General features: G+C 36.7%; 1 protein-coding gene across 1 annotated transcript in view; it reads right to left on the bottom strand.

Moving 5' to 3' along the window:
* The window catches only part of ptprn2 (protein tyrosine phosphatase receptor type N2), a 177,350-nt gene that overhangs the window by 152,565 nt on the left and 6,248 nt on the right, over window positions 1-18,537 (bottom strand). The window contains exon 2 of the mRNA XM_065289392.2: window positions 5,871-5,921. Within this exon, the coding sequence (XP_065145464.1) occupies window positions 5,871-5,921 (51 nt within the window). The remainder of the gene's footprint in view (window positions 1-5,870; window positions 5,922-18,537) is intronic.

Here is an 18,537-nt window from a genome sequence, read left to right as displayed (position 1 = left end):
TGGAAACACTGCAAGGAGTGTCAGACATGTCAACAGTATAAGCCTTCATTCACAAAACTTTCTGGGTATCTACAATCCACTCCAGTCGTCGAACCGGGATATATGATGGGAGTTGATTTAATGGGCCCATTTCCAAAAAGTGTCAAGCAAAATGAACACCTTCTAGTTGTCGTTGATTACTGTTCCAAATGGGTGGAACTGTTCCCTTTAAGAGTGGCAAAAGCTCCCCAAATAGCAAGGATTCTGGTGGAGGAAGTTTTCACAAGATGGGGGACACCTGCCTATTTGGTATCAGATCGTGGAGCACAATTTACCTCTCATTTACTCAACTTGGTTTGTAAACAGTGGGGTGTAATTCAGAAGCTGACTACAGCTTACCATCCTCAAACAAACTTGACAGAGCGCGTCAACAGAACTCTCAAGACAATGATTGCTTCATATGTAGGGGACCAGCACCGACAGTGGGATCGATGGTTGGCAGAATTCAGATTTGCGATTAACTCTACTGTACAAGAAAGCATAGGTTATACCCCAGCAGAAGTGGCTCTAGGAAGAAAGCTGAAAGGACCATTGGAGAGAGCACTACACCATCCACCTGACCCTAGTAACCCTGCTTATCCGGTTCTCGAAAGGCAGCAAAATTTCCTCCATATTGTGAAGAAAAATGTGGAACAAGCTCAAAACAAGCAAAAGCACTACTATGATCAACGCCGTAAGCAGACTCAGTTTAAGGTAGGAGATGTAGTATGGGTCCGGTCTCACCCTTTATCCAGAGCTAACGAAGGGTTTATGGCTAAACTTTCTGAGAAATGGAAGGGTCCTGCTAAAGTTGTGAAATGTCTTGGCCCGGTTAATTATGCTGTTTCATATCTTAATGATCTTAAAAATGTTGATGCATATCATGTAGAAAATTTGAAGCCTTGTTTTGGATATGAAGGGTTTATTTCTGAAGGGGGGGATATGTAACAGCCAGAGGTCTGTTACTACCTGCCTCTAGGGGGAGTTAATGAGCTACCCACCTGCTAGTATTAAAGCCTGGCTTACCACAGAGCAAGATATATGTGAAGCATGGCTTTGGCCTTGAGTGTTTCAAACAACCCTGTGTCCTGATTGGGAAACTTTTGTTTTATGCTCAATCCAAAAGGACTCCTAATATAATGGTGAATCTCACCCCATGGGCTGCAGGCCACAGGGATTAATTGGATCCCAATGAATGGGTACCTCATATTTGTCCTTTAAATGGGTTTGTTGCATAGAAGGTTCCAATATGACAGTGTTAGCTGCATGAGTGGATTCCTTTGCATTTCTTCACCCTTTCTGGATTCCAAATTCATCTGGACATTTGTTGGACATTTTGCTGAGGCAATGGACATTTCAAATGAACACCTCAGATAAGCTTTTTCACATTGTTCATCGTCATCAATCTTACCACTAAACTGTTGTTTACCTTTTATGTAACCTGTGTGTGACATTGAGAACTATATATCTTCATGGTAAATTATTGTTATATTGGTTTTGTGTTTTGATACAGTTTTCAATATATGTAATTTCACTTCAATTCACTGTTTTGTTGTGGTCTCTTTACACATATTTGTATCTAAACTCGCAATTGGTTTTCTAAGCCCTCCCAAATTTCAGATTTATAATAATCTAATTACAAGGTGTAGTTTGTGATTGTTATAATAGTATGGAAGTAGGCGGTTTCGGACGCAGCGATGGTTTGCGCGTTCATGCTATTAGGCCAATCAGGTGAACCCCCAAGTCAGCTACGCTCAGATTGATTTGTGAGGTGTCAGTTGCGACGCTGTGCCTGTTAGCAAAAACTATGGCAGAGGAAGGAGAGAAGAGTGAGGAAAATGTGTTGTCAGACGAAGACCTTGTGGTGAAAATGAACAGCACTTCAGCTATATCATGGAATTATTTTGGATTTAGGAGAGATGACGCCGCAAACACAGGTACTGTGGAAGCGGTGATTCTCATATTGCGTTTATTGCGCGCTCAAGTTCATTATTTCAAATGTATGTGTGCTCTTGGAGCGCCGCGGTCGCGACACGCTCGTTTTTCCAGGTATTTCAAAAACATTTTAACTTTTCAGAATGACACAAGCGCAGCGTGCAGTTCATGTGACAATAACATGTGAATGGCCCCTAAAACATGAAAAAAACGATATATATTTATCGCAACTCACATCGTCATCGCAACATTAAACAATGTCATCGCACATCGCAACTTTTCCTCACATCGTTCAGCCCTAGTTTTTATTACCTTTCTGGACATGGACAGTATGCCATACGTAGATTTTCAATGGAGGGTCAGAAAGCTCTTGGACTAAATCTAAAACATCTTAAACTGTGTTTCCAAAGATGAACGGAGGTCTTACAAGTTTGAAACGACATGAGTGTGGGTCATTAATGACATAATTTTCATTTTTGGATGAACTAACCCTTTAAAAATTCAAATGTGTTGTATTTTAGTGGCTTGATTGTAAATTACTAAAAACATTGCCCTAATAAATGGATTTGAAAAAAAGGGCTTTCCTCTGTGTACGTAAACTTACAAGTAAAGTTTTGGCTGTATTGTTTGTCTTGTCTCCCATTCAAAAATTGCTTTTGAGAAATTTTATGTTTATTGTCCCCTAAACTAGATTCGAATTACGCCCATATCCGCACACAACATGTTCTCAAACACTGATGGAAATATAAATACAGCCATAACACATTTATGTACATGGTTTTACTTTGAACTTTTATTGTCTTAATATAATGCTGCCTTCTACTGTACATACTGGAGTCTCCTTTATGATCAATCTCATTCCCTGTAATTATCATTCAGAGTGGAAGACAATATCAATAGTTGGCAGATAAACAATACCACATAAATCATAACTGAAGCGCTTATAAAATGTTGTAATTAGCTCGTATTCCCTGCTTCTTGTCTAACACCATAAATAGCTGTTATCTAGGAGACACATCATGAGCATTGTGGAACGAAACTGGGAACTCTATTACCTCTCCTAAGAAATAATAATGTCCTCTGGGAGCCTTCTCAGTAAGAACAATGAAGCCAGCAATCACATGTGAGGCTTGGTTTAGCTTTTGGAAGATGAACTGGCCAAAAACTGTCATGTTCACGTCTCTTAACATCATCAGGTTAACATCCAGGTTGCAAACATTAATGGCTTTCATTTTACCGTAGCTAAGCCGAGGTAAGCTCATGTTAGAAGTCACAGAGATGCATGCAACGACAGTAAGACCCTCAAATATAAATATGGCGGATAAGCAGCACATTCTTCAAAGATAAACAAGCCTGTCACTTCAGATCATTCTCAAGAGAACACACGGGCAGAACAATATAGATGAAGAGAGAAACAGAGCAGGGGGAAAAGTCCCATGACAGTCCTTGCTATATTTCCTTCATAAGACCTGAGATTTGACAGCACTCCCAGACTGCATTCATTTCATTGAAGTGAATTTTTTTAAATGCATGCTTACCGCATTTGAGCTTCGAATGCATTCCAGCTCAAGACAGGTTTCAGAAAGAAACATCATCACACATGTTAACTCTCGCAGCCTTTGCAGGAAAATAACAATAGACCAGTGACCAAAGCACACAATATGAAAGTGCCATTAAAAACTGTTTTAATCAATGCATTGTGCTGTATTTCTTATCAGGTCCACACATTTGATGATACCGAATTCGCTTTGAATCAGAAATCAATTAACTCTTTCGCCGCCACTGACGAGATATCTCGTCAATTAAGAGAAAACGCTTAATCTGTTCTCTATTAAAAGTCCTTTGAAAAAATGGAATTATCTCAGCTTTTTGCTCAAAATTGGGTGTTTTTGAAGAAACCTACCCATGTTTGAGAGGTGATTACAAAAGAACTAATGAAGGTAGGATGAAACGTTTTTTTTTGTTTGAAAGCAGAGGGTCTGTTCTTTCTATCTGATATATTGTTTATTTATATATTTAAAGAAGAACATTTTCTGGAAGGCATTAAACTTTTTTTGAAAATCATGAAAAATGCTTGCGCTGGCTGGCAACTTTTTTTAAAAAACGCTGCGGGGAAAGAGTTAAAGGAATAGTATGTAAGAAATTTATATCAATTAATCATAAAATTGCCCTGATATGTCACTAGCCATTAAGAAATAATTTTCATTTCAAATACTTATATCACTGACAACAGTGTTCTGGCCAGGATATTATCATTTAAAAAGTGGAGTTGCAGCCCTCAACTGATGTTTATGTTGTCATTTTGTGTATTGGCCACTAGTTGGGTGATTGCAGTACCAGTTTTAGCCACAAGTTTTGTGATTGCAATACCAGTTTTGGCCACAATCCTACATACTGTTCCTTTAATGAAGGGAGAGAAAATGAACGAACTAGAAACCTGATCGTAAATATTAGAGATTTAGTGTGTTAGCCTGTTTCTCTTGAAAGCCACATAGACCTTTCATTCTAAAAAAATTTATGCCCAAACAATATTTACTGGCTGGGCCTGTTCCATAATATAAGGACACACCAGCCTTCCCTACAACACTTCCTTAGCCAATTTCCCAAGCTTTAGCTATTACAAGTTATTTTTGTGGCAAAAATGTGCCATTTGACCTCTTGAGTGCATTCAAAATGCTGCTTCCCTGCTGTATTCACTATCCATAAATCAGGTTCTGCCTCAGGACTCTCTGTTGGTTTCCATTGGTTGTCAGTGGCTATCAGGTTCAAGACACTGTTTCTGGCCTGTGGTGAAACATCTGACCTGCTGGTTTATCTACAAAACGTGCGGATTCCAACCACAAATTTGTTAAATGAAAAGCGCCTGCCAGGCTTCTGCAGTCACTTTCATTTCTTCAACAAGCTCACCCCTCACGTCACATAAAATGTTGCCTGTCTTTCTTGTTTCAAAAGAAGCAATGACTTCACACTACTAGGGTTAAAGCTTACTTTAAAGATTACATTAAAAACCTTCAACTCATTGAAGAAATATTGTAAGACATTACAAAAAACATTTTGCTTTTGAAGTCTATTTGTCCATTTATATGTTATATTAGGCTGTGTGCATATGTCCCTTGTATTGCAAATGCTATTTACACTATAGGCTAACAATGTCTGGTTGGACCACAACATTTTAAAAAGATGCATGGAAATCAGCGGGTTAACTGGCGCAGGCCCATGGCTTGTGGAACTGGCTTTTAACGCGATGACACTGGTATGAAGCCGCCTTTTACCAACATCGCTTTTCTCCCTGTTTAAATCACATATCACATCGAAAAGGTTTTTAATAAAAAAAATGAAGAACATGTTCGAAAAGTGAAAATAAAGTGCCTAATGAGTGTTTATTAAGAATGACAGTATTCATTGGGTATGGTTAGGCGTCAGTGTAGGAAATACATTTATTCTCCCAATAATGGAGCATCCATTTAATAATTTAAATAAATATAATTACACGTATTGCATACTGTTAATTGAAGAATGCTGAGGTGCAAATAGTATCTGCCAAGATAGCATTTAGTTACTATTTACATTTACTGCAAATGTAATACTTGTATTTGTTAAATAAAACCCTTTTTTTCACTTACTGTAAATAGCATATCACAAAGTAAATGCTGATTTTGTCAGTTAGTGTAAATAGAATATTATCACTATTTTCCCTTAGTCTAAATAGCATCTATTGCTATTTACACTGACTGTAAATAGTATCTAACGCTATTTGCACTTAGTGTTAATAGCCTCTGCCTAATCCCCAAAAATCAACCAGTTACACCACATTTAGCTATATCCTGCTGAGAAGCCACTGCATCCGTGATAGCTAGTTGTAGTTAAAATGTGAAGATCTTGCATTGAATAGGCAGAATGTATCATCAACAACTCACCATTGATGCAGATTTCATATGACTCGCATACATCACCCTCAAACAGGCAGCCTGCAAAAACATAGGAAATAAGAAAATATGATTAGAACAGAAAGACGCTGGTATGAGATCGATGAGGGAATTCATTAAAGAGGCTTGTACAGCTCATCAAGTTTCTGTTTATTACCTTTCTTCTGATCAATATCTTGAATGCAACCCTAGGATGTACAGAATCAGCCATGCAAAGCAGATTTCTAATTAGTGGGGCTTGGAAATGAGTGTACTACATAAAGTTTGAATTAATATATGTTAAATATCACTATAGCTATATGACGAGATCAACTGCATGTTACATTTTTCCAGTGTTTGAGGTGTGCTATAGTGTAAGACTTTATTTCAACACTTTTAGAAACAAATGGTCCCGAGCTGTTACTGGGCTGGTACCCTTTTAAAAAAAGTACCCCTTTGCACATTAATATTTCAAATTAGTATTTCAGAGGAACATACTGTTACCAAAGAGTGCATATTAGAACCCCAAAGGTACATATTAGTATCAAATCTATACATATATGTACATAAATGGCAAATATTAGGACCTTTTTAAAGGGCACTGCCCAAGAGACAGATTTTACATTTTTTTCTAAAAGTGAACAAATCATATGATTTCATTAAAAGCATTATATAAGATGGCTTTACATTAAAAATGAGTCATTTATTTCCATACACTGTGGTCAAGATCGCTCCAATCTGACGTTAGCCCAATTTTGGTATTTTTTTTTGCTTAAAAAGTACAACAATTGCGTTATTATTCAATACAATTTTGTTAGGTATAAATTTTACTATTTTGAACAAAATAGAGAAGACAATAGGCTACAGGTCTTTTGAGCTGACATGCTATGTTGAGCTAACTCTGAGATTTTGACAAAATTCTGGGTTATCTCTCAGAAATAAAGGTACAAAAGCTGTCACTGGGACAGTACCCTTTCAAAAAGGTACACCTTTGTACCCAAAGAGTGCATATTTGTACTTCAAAGGTACATATTGGCAGTTCAAAGATACACATTTCTACCTAAATGGTACATATTAGGACATTTTTTAAAGGGTACTACCCCAGTGACAGCTTTGTGTCCTTATTTTTGACAGTGTTCACACTGTTCGTACTTTACCAGAGATCATAATCTGCCTTTTCACACAGTGCATTCCTACAGTAAACCCTAGGTCAGGTGTCTGAAACCCTGCTCATACACCTGTCTGTAATTATAAAACAACCCTGAACACCTCAATTAGCTGCTTTAGCTAGGTTTAATTGGTGGAATTACATTCTAACCCTGCTTCGTTTCAAACTCATGCGTTTGGCACCTCAATGCGGGGTTAACCACACAAAAGCAGAGCTAACCGCTTCCGAGCAAGGTTTCATAACCCTGGGTTAAATTAAGGGATAACCTCGCTTCTAAATTAAAAGTGTGAAACACTCCTTAACCTAGGGTTAAAAGAAAGGTTTAGAATGAAGATAAACCAGGGTTAAGCGCAGTGAAAAGCCCCAGAGTTAATGTTTCCAATTCTGGTTTGAATTTAAAAATTAAAATCAATAATCACATTTAAGTAGTTGTGTTGTTCTTTTTAGATAATCTAGTGTGACAACATACCCGCCGATGGGGCAAATTGTCACAAGTAAACATTCTCTATTCAGGATTCCCATACCTTAGTTAACTTCAAATTCAAGGACCTTTCAAGGACTTTTCCAAATCCAATACCCTCAAATTCAAGAACTAAATGTGGGGACATCAAGTTACCTTTTAAGATACATTGTTACAGTTCCCTTTCAAGGGAACTCGTGCGTCACTGCGGTGACACTTTGGGGACGCCTCCATAGGTAAGTGCGTCGGAATGTGTATATCAAATTCCACCAATGACGAGACTTAACGTCAAAAACAGGGTGCCGCGGGAGCCGGGAAGTATATTGCTATCTAAAAAATATTGCCAAAGATGGCGTTACAGGGACACAGGAAGTATGGCAAAGGAAGACGCAGCGTCTCATTCCCTTCTCATGGAACAACAGTAACATATACATAACCCGAGACGTTTTCATCTGTCAAACACAACTATGCAAAAAAGCATTTTGGCATAAATCAACATTCGCATACAGAATCTGTAAAAAGCGAACTGTTTAGCACGTGTGCTTAAAAAGTCTAGAATTTTTATGATATTATCCTACACTACACAGGGAATAAAATTTTTCCTTCAGAAAACTTATTGCATAAAACAGATTCAAGCACTTTCAATGACCTGTATCTATGTATGTTTAATTTCAACAACTTCCCAGGGCCTTGAATTATTTCCCCCAGATTCACAAACTTTCAAGGATTTCAAGGACCCACTGTCTATTCAACAGTCAACAACTCTGATGAGATAAGAGATGAAAATGTAATGAATCACAAAAGGTTTTAACAAAATGGTGTAAATCAAGAGTCTACACAACTGCACTCAAAAACAAAAACATGTTAATGCTTATGCTGTGAAATATTTATATTTTAAAAATATATCTAAAATATTTAAAATGTGCATTACTGCAATTAACATACATTACATTATTTTCTTACTGTAAAAAGTGAAAAGTTATCAATTTAAACAATTGGTAACACTTACAACATTATGTTTTCTCAACTTAAAATTTCACTTTAGTTTCACCGTAGGTTAAAACAACTTATTTCTAAGTGTTGCCAATTGAAATATTTTGATCCAACTTTCCACTTTTTACAGTGTATTTGCAATTAATTGTTTTACTATGTGCATATTATGACTCTCCCTACGAAATACTGGTCTCTTGTTTATTTGGATAGAATACTGAAGAGAACAAACTGCCAGGCCCAATTAACTTTTATAGAATAATACAGATGGACAAAACACTAACAATAACAAAGACAAGCTTAAGTGTAATGCTTCAACTGCACTGAAGTATTTATGTCAAGCATGTGATTTAGTCTTTTAAAATAAAAATAAAACATATAATGGCCATCATTCCATCCACCTCAATTTAGAGTCATTCATACGTGAGCACAGACATGTCTCCCTACTAACCACTGTGATGGAGGCATAAAACAAAAAATACAGTAAATGACTGTAAATGAAAACAGTTTGTGATTGGGCAGATTGTAATTTTACAGATGTGGCAGGATTAGAGATAAACACAAAGACTCTACAGACCTGAAGACAAACAGTCACAAAACAGTTTGGTGTCTCCATGGAGATGGGACTGAAAGGATGCTCTCAGGTGACAAGAGAAAAGATTATAAAGCTTTGTACACGTGTCAGTGTATGTGTGTGTGTGTGTGTGTGTGTGTGTGTGTGTATACACAGCCAAGGGACCTTTTAGCAGCTGTCCTTTGATAAAGCACAAGGGAAAGACAAATGTCTCTGGGAGGAAGAGAGAGAGAGAGAGAGAGAGAGAGAGAGAGAGAGAGAGAGAGAGAGAGAGAGAACCAGAGCTTTTCTATTTTTTTCTTCCCTTTTAAATTCCACACACATTTATAACTTTGTTCACATTAGAAAAATGTCTGATTTTGTATCCTTTCTCAAGCCCCTGAGAACACTTTATATCTGGGCAAATTTCTGTATTATCTGTCTCTCTCATTCCCTGTCTGTATGTCCTCAAAGAAACAGAACCCTTATATCTGCAGCTGTCATACGGTAATAATTAATAACTGAGACATGCAGAAGCACAGTTTCTGATGCAGATCCTCTTCTTAGTAAGAAAATCAATGAACTAAAAGGAAACAAGTCCAAGAAATAGCTGTACTTCAAAATATTGGTTTATAAGAATTGCACAGCAATGTTCGGAATGCTGCAGAAATCCCATTCAGATTCAGTTTCTGTTAAGCATGAAGACAATCTTACAAACTCTCCAGCGCACCCTGTAATTACTCCTGAGCACTCAAGTCTTATCAAACCACTCTGCCTCTTTTATTATACAACTTGTCAGAATTCTCATCAGCGTCTTAAATTAATTGCCCCTGTTCTTCAATCCGACGTCTGCCGATGCCTGGTCAAAAAGCGTTCTGCCTTCCACTAACTTCTAAATCAGGTCGACAAATCCATTTGTTATCTCTGAAGAGTGTCTCTACGCAGTGGCCGGCCTGTGCTTGTTGGCTTCAGAGGTTGATTAAAATTGAAACGTAATTAAAAAGTAATAGCTGACAACTATGTCTTTCACACTATAGAAGACAAGAGAGACTCCCAAGGCACAGAGCACTACACAGAAACACTTTAGTGTAGATTACCGTGCTCCAATCGAAATGATTTGTTAGACAATGTTTTAAGGCCGTTAGTCATTGTCAGTGCAATATAATGAGAAAATAATATGCGGTTGTAATTTGGACAGAACTTGCTGATGATGCATAAAAGTTTTATGATAAAATATATTTTACTGGAAACACTGCCTGGCAACAGCACAATGTAACACAGAAAGATAAACTGAGTCTAAAGTTACTGTGCGTTCACACTGCCGCTGACGAGTGCATCAAAGTAGCCGTAAGTCATTCCGACAAGCAGCGGCGCAGCTCATCTTGGATGTCGTTAGCAGACCTCGGCTTGAAAGGATTCCAGAGAATGCATTCGAGCGTCAGAGCATCCACTACATTTTAGCTATAGCATCGTTGGCAGGGCAGCCAGATTTTTGTTTACCGTCTCACCGGTGGCGGTGTAAACATACAGTTATAATGTTAACTTTATTTATTTCTAAATGATCTTCAGTCCTATATCCATTCCTAGCAAGCAAATCCACTAAATCTATATAGATTTTGTTCCTATGTATGATGAAATTTTTTTATCACTAACAAACCACAGCACAACCTACCAGGTGCTGAGCATATCTGACCATTTACCCCATTCACATCCATGTCATTCAACTGAAAATTTATAGGTTGATATCTTTATTAAGAATCCATTTTAGCTCACCATTAACATAGTGTCTTATTTTCCCAGAGGTTTAATCTGTAAGGATGCACAACAATAACAGGACACGTGAAGCCCCATCTACAGTGATTAAACCAGTGTGCAGTGAATGATGATGCTGTGAATTAAGGTTTTATTCAGGCTAGGGGGATTTAAACCCAATTAAATTCCTGTCTCTTATTGGTACCAAGTGCTTTCCACTCTAAATTATAGTTTACATTCATGACCCTCTTGCTAAATGCTTGCATTCAATGCAATACTAATTCTACTGGCTTAACTACAGGTGGGGTGAAAACAGATTGGGGTGAGGGTAAAAATAGCCAGTGCCAAGTGACCTAAATACTGAATTATTCATTCATTATGATCCGTGAAGGAGGGTAGGAAAATGTATTCGCTTATGATGAGGTGTGTTTTTTTATTCATATAAAAAAAAATTTAATGTGATGCGGGCCAAACTTTTACCCCTATGTTTACCTTTTATCATGCCCGTAGCCAGCTATGAGGCCACCGAGGTCCGGGGGACCTCTGTAAATTTTAATATAAAGACATAAAATTTAAAGTTTTCTGAATGACTTAACAGCAATTTTAAACTATTCATATTGGTATCCACATATATAATTAAGTTTGGACAGTATATTTTTGCGTAAAAAGACTGAGACTGACAGCTGTGAGACGCTGGCATCTGCGGCATTCACAGTGTTGCCAGATCCCATTGTGAAAAATCCTCTTTAGACGTAGTGTTTAATGTTTTTGCAATTAATGTGACAATTTGAGAAATGTATAAAGTTAGAATGTGCTGGTTAGTGTTAGCGATGTCTCTGATTTATTGCTGAAAGACAAAGTCTGAACATATTGTTTCTTTAGGGCCCATTTTGTTTGTTTTCATATTAATATCTGGCAACACGGATGACCAGCACCTAAACAGTGATCAAATGCAGTCATTAGGCATCATTCAGCATGGGCGGGTTACTGCTGACATGATAATACATTCGGTAAGACATATGCAATAATCATCATGATTATGTATGTAATAGACGGTTTCATCGGACACACGTGCGGTGACATGATACGCGTCTGGTCCGAACTTTACTTCTGGCTTCAGTTTTTTTAATGGTCTGACTAGTTGCTTAACTGAACTCTTGAACAAATACCTCGTTGAAAATAACAAATGTTTTGGTTTCCTAGGTAATCTACGCGTTGTTTATTTTGCTTGTTATATAAATAAACTATGTTTAAATTTATTTGTTGTTATTCATTCTTAGCGGAGTTTACCGGAAGTTACCTGACCACGAAAGCCGCTTGTTTATGTTGTTAAATTAATTATCCACCCTAACAGTAAAGAGTTTACAAATTGTGATATAATAAATACGGGATAATATAACAATGTCCACTCCCAAAACATATGGTGTGTATATAAAATGTGTAAAATGGCAAAAACGTTTCAGACAGAATACATAAGATCCCAGGTAAAAAAATAAAGTATACTTGAATGTACTAAGTATTTTATAAATGTTAATCACTACAAATATACATAAAAGGTGTATGGTTCTACTTGAGTGTACTTCAATGCACCTGAAAAAGTATACAATACCAGTGATTTAGTGTATTGAAATAAGTGATGTCTCAAATAGTACAGTAAAGTACACTTAGATGAAGTACTAAAGACTCATTTTTGATATATTAACTACAAAATTAGTGCACAAAATAGAACATTTAGTACGTACTTAAAAATTTATTTTAGTGCACTTTTTTTCTCCAGGGATAGCATGTGTTAACTCTTAACACCCCTGGACCTCACTAATTGTCAAACCCTGTCTACGGCCATGCCTTTTATATATTTATTTACGTTTATCTATTATATATTATTATATTATATATGTTACAAAAAAGTTTTTGTTACTTTTGTTATGGGTCATATCATATATTAAAAAACATGCACTTTCTGAAAAGAAAGTTTTTTTGTTTATAACTGTTTAACTTTCATAAATTGTTACATTTCAAGTATTCACAACATATAGCCAGTCTTCTCCTAATTGCACTTCACGTTTTCTTTTTTAATATTTTAAAGATATATAGGCTAAACTGCCTTTCAATTAAACTACATTCAGACACAACAGTCGTAATGAAATTTCAGTTTAATGGTAAATCCATGTCAACATGGTAGAGAAGCTCATTCCAGAGCAAGAGCCTTTATCTACAAAGGTATTTATACTGTTTAATTTTTCTTATCATTAATCAATACTTCTTAAAGGATTCAAGTGCTACTGATAAAGTTAAAAAAAAAGGATTAATAATGATAATAATTATTATTATTATTATTTTCACCTTGTGCACAATGTTTTGATTGGAGAACACAGAAGAACATCACTTCCGGACGGCGTGTCACATGCGTTGTTTTCGCAGAAGTTAATTTTTTATGCATCCAATGCTCAACTTGGATTCGAAACTACGAATCCGCAGATCGTTGGCTACCCACGCAGCACCTTTGTGGCACAAAAAGTAAAGTAACCACACTAAATTTAAATCAGACAAAGATGACCGCTGGGCCGGATTAATACAATTGGAGGTCCACATTTGGCCTGCAGGCCGCCAGTTGACTAGCCCTGCTGTATGCCATTTTATTGATGTAAACTAGACCATAATTACAGATTTAGATAAAAATACAATATATCTTACATGTTTTATGTTACCATAAATTAATTAGGCCATCGACGCTGTTTGATGTGACTTGGTGCGTTTAATATAATCAAATATTCACGTTTGAGGAGCTACTGGTGTAAAAATCCAAAATGATTTATAAACTCTTCAGAAATGTAATGTTGCAATCCCAGCAAATATTACAGAATTGTTAAGAACATATTTATAGCCGTAGTTTTCTTTTGTAGTTTGGGAAAGTTTCTTTGCTTTTTATCCTATCAACACGCACGTACACCTTTCAGGGTCACTTCATCTTGTGGATGCATTTCAAATACAGCCAATGAATATGTCTGACCTCTAAAACCCAATTTACCCTATTTCCCAAGTGGAAACAGAAGTACTGTCCTACATATCAGACACTTGAGTTGTCCCTTGGATGCAGAGATCACGGATATTTCCAGCTTAAATTTTCAGTCGATCACAAATAAATAGATAAAGAAAAACTCCCGGTCTTTCAGCATAGATATGGACTCCAGGTCTTGATTAAATTACCTATTATTACTTATAATAAAGATAAATGTTAAAAAATAATAGCACTGAAACAGTGCTGAGGAAATTGTTCTTTATTTTATAAAATTATTTTACACAGTTTTGTAGCCCTTAGCTGCTTTTTTATGCCACCAAGGAATATGTTTTTATTGTGTTTATTTCATTGAAGTATTCTTGGTCATTGTTCATCATAATTTATCCTTAATTGAAAAGAGCTTCCTTGCAGCTCTGCATCTCTGGGGCATTATCAATGTTGTTAGAGGAAGATATAAGGGAAAGCATTTTAGAAAGGCATAATGAAGACAGCCTGTATGAGGATCTTCAAATCAGTGTGCAAATGATGGGTAACAGTAACAGACATTTAATTAAAACTTTCGTCTTTTCCCATTACCTGTACAATCAATCATTACATATGACAAGAACAAAGCTGTCTTATGCTTCAGTTTTATACCAGCGTTCTATTTTTCCTATCCCTTGGTGCATCGTCCTAAATATACCATTGGCAGGTAAAGCAAAAAGGCTTGAAAAAAGAGAATGAGAAAGAATAAGGGTGAAATGAAAAAGAAGCAGTTGTGTGTGCAGCGACATCCTCAGCCACACAGACAGGGTGCATGACCTGACTATAAATTAATGGTGCATCTTGAATCTGAGAGTTTTGTGCTCATTAAAAAGCCTCCTTGGTCGAGGTGAAAGCAAAAAACACTTTTAATAAGGCAACATTTTTTGTTTTCCTAGAAAGATCTCACCTCCAAAACATTTAAACGATTCGTCTAAAAGCCATAAAATGATGGTGTGTCTATTTTGAATATAGACGGTTTCATCGGACTCACGTGATACACGTCTGGAACCGAACCTTACTTCCGGTTTCGTTTTTTTAATTGTCTGAGTAGTTGCTAAACTGATCTCTTAAACAAATGCCTCGTCGAAAATAACAAATGTTTTGGTTTCCTAGGTAATCTACGTGTTGTTGTTTTGCTTGTTATGTAAATAAACTACGTTTAAAGAACTTTGTTGTTATTTATTCTTAGCGGAGTTTACCGGAAGTTACGTGCGGACCGCGACAGCCGCGTGTTTACGTTGTTACTGCTGAAACGGTCTATAGCTATATGAAATTAGCATGTACTTATTTTATCAAGTCTTTGTTCAACTGGAAAAGACTATATCATATCACATACATAGACAAATTATAGATATATAAATTATATATATTATAAGGTAAACTACTTGTTTTTTAATTTGCTTTTTATCAGAAATGCTCTAAAAGTTTGTTATTGATTCTTAGCAGAGTTTACGGGAAGTTACGTATGTTCCACAAAAGCCGTTTGTTTATGTTGTTACTGCTGAAACCATCTAGTGACGAAACACGCTCTGTAGAGTAGTTTGTCTGTTTAGGGCTACTGTAGAAACATGGTGACGCAAAATGGCGACTTCTATGTAAGGAACCTGTGGAATATGTAGATAGAAACGGTTCATTCTAATAAAAATAATAAAAACATAACAGTTCATCAAGGTCTTTATTAACTGAAAATAAAGTTATGTATTATATTGCATTTCTGTCAAAAGCCCAAAGTACACTGCAGGATTTTTACACACCTATAAGATCATTACCTTATCACACAGTGCGACATGGATCGTTTAAACTTGGGAACGACAAGCATGTAGACTGTACGATGATGACACGGAAGCTTCGGCGGCTGCGTCACACGTTAGCGCAACATCACTAGCATGCGCTAGTGGTAAACAAATACCAGTATGCAGGTCGTAGCAGCAAACACACTGTGCGTTGATCATGCTGAATTTCTGACACTGTCAGAAAACTATCGTGGGCTATCTTTGGACACAAAAGATCGGGAAAATGGCTGTCTTCGAACCTTTCTCACTGTACGACATAGGACCATCGATAAAGAGCCACGATCAAAGAAATCGTGACGATTGTTTCACTATGACAATCTTTCGTCTAGGACAGCCAAAAATCGTGCAATGTATCCCGGGCTTAATAGAGAACAGCTACACTGTTCTGAAAATTTTTCAGATATAAGCAATCTTCTCACACCCACATACATATGTCAAATTTGGCCCTCTCTTTCAGTGTAAAATAGAGGACACAATATAATAACAATTGTTTACAGATAAAACCTGTTGCAATATATACTGTATGTTCTGTACTGTAGCGGAGGAAGATTTTTCATAAATCCAGCAATCTTGACTAAAATGTTACTGATCAGAAACAGTACACTTTACAAGGAAAGCTTTTCAACTTCTGGCTCACTATTTTCAAATTATTTAAAATAATTGAAGTCACATTTACAAAATGTGCTTTATGGGTACTCAGCAAACAGCTGATCCTGAATCTGTGGCAAAGGAAAGTAGTTCTATTCACACACTGAAATAAAATCTTGTGGACATCGGTTCCACGTGATTAAATAAAAAAAATGTTTAAATAAAAATGACATTAATTAACTTTAAAGGGGCCATGACATGAAAATCTGACTTTTTCCATGTTTAAGTGCTATGATTGGGTCCCTAGTGATGCTATCAACCTAGAAAATGCACATGCTTAATCTGTTCGCAGGCATTTACAAATAACAGCACTAGTATTTTTTTCGGAAGGTTAAAATGGACCCTAGGCTACCAAACATTACACTTATTTTAAGATCCAAACGATGTCACTGCTCACAGTCTTGTACTGAATAGGCTTATGTGGCCAAACTCAAGGGAGAACAATTCATGTGCTCCTTTCATTAGGACTTGATATGTACAGTATAAAACTCATGGTTGAACCACAAGTCAGGTGAGGAAAGATGGGTCCAGCTGAAAGCAATTACCCACTAGAGGGCTCTAGGCATCAACCTATCACCATGAATTAAAGATGTAAGAGACATGATGGGAATCAGGGAGTAAGGAAAAGACAGTATGACCTTTCCTTCTGTCCTGCTGAATGATTTAGATGTGTACAAGACAGAGAAAAGCAAGAGAAATGGGACAGATCAAGAAAGACAGAGGGATTTTTCTCTGATATTGATGTGATTGATGTGATTTACTCGGCTAAGATAACCCTCACAATTAACCAGAAGTAAGGTTTTTCTACATGTCTGTCATGTAATGTAGCTAAAACCCAAACACATCCACGATCATCGAAATCTAAGGAAATGATTGACGGCTGAATGTGAAAGCAAGATGTCACTCTAATGAGCCAAGTCAATCCACATGCTCGGACAGAAGCGATTAGCAATGATCATTAGGCACAAGAGATCACACTGTCTACTTACACTAACCTTTAGAGTGTGTGTTTGACATGAGAAGGGCTTTTCATTAGTTTCAGTGTCTTGTCCTTTGGTGTATTTAAGCGACTACTGATGTAAAAACTAGTCTAGTGTTCATTACAGCAGTACAAATCATAACGAAAACATCATAAAACTGACCTTTAGGTTAAAAAGTTGGGCCATACCTGGTCATTATCAGGCCTGCAGCTTGTTCAGATATAGGGTATTTCATTTCATTACATTTAATAGCATAAATACACACAAAAATGAACTGAAAAAGATGAACATGATGCTCATTAAAGTAAATTCTGACTGAATCCAGAACAACTCCTAATCGAAACGGTAAAATTACAGCTATTACTTGCTTTTCAATGCAAGCGGCACTGGTTATATAGGTCAATGAGGGATACAATGTCTGCATTGCCAAAATCAACTAAGGACCATAAAACTTCCATATCTAGGTCATCAGGGAAACAAATCAAGAATTTACATAATAACTTGTTCAGATGGTTGCACACAGTTTCATCAAAGCACGCATGATGGCAGCATTCCAAGAATACGTAGAGACACTTAAACTGGAAATATATCACAGACACAGTCTGTTCCATAGGAAGTTTCATTAATATTATGTACAAAGGGTTTAAATTAACATTTGGATGTGTTTTTATCAGTAAACACTGTTCCTTAACTGGCTATTGTTCTTTTATTGTTGCTTTGGTCTTTTTTTACTTTCTTTACAGTGAAAATATGTACAGATGATATTACTTGGTTTTCTTTATAAGATGTTGTATAACTTTGTAGTGAATCTGTGAACTAGTTTTACACTTGGCCCCCAACAATCTATAATCTGCACTGTGACTTTATGGTTGAGAAACACTTTAGGTGCTTATTGGCTTAGATGGGAAAATGTGATTCTGACAGTGCGCCATATATAACTCTAATAAACCTTCACAGCAGGCTGCTTTGTGCAAAAGGTAAAGGGTACACACACACACACACACACACACACACACACACACAGGAGATAAAATTTAAAAAATAATAATAATTTTGAATGAAAAGTGCAATGTTTGATTGTTTACATAGATGAAAGAAGGCGATGCAGACATACACATACACAATAAAAAACATTTACTGAGGTTGAGTGTGGGCATAATGCCAATCTGTGTTACCTGTGTGTGCCAGAACACCAGGCACTGCGGGGAGCTAAAAGGATGCTGGGATATACTCACAGATAACAGCTTGTGTCTGTACACACAGGCAGAAGGACTCTCACTTTCCCTGCATCC

This window comes from Paramisgurnus dabryanus, chromosome 2 (genome assembly GCF_030506205.2).
Source record: "Paramisgurnus dabryanus chromosome 2, PD_genome_1.1, whole genome shotgun sequence".
Classification (NCBI taxonomy): Eukaryota; Metazoa; Chordata; class Actinopteri; order Cypriniformes; family Cobitidae; genus Paramisgurnus; species Paramisgurnus dabryanus.
The sequence above is the reverse complement of the archived record's forward strand: the minus strand, read 5'-3'. Positions and strand labels throughout refer to the sequence as shown.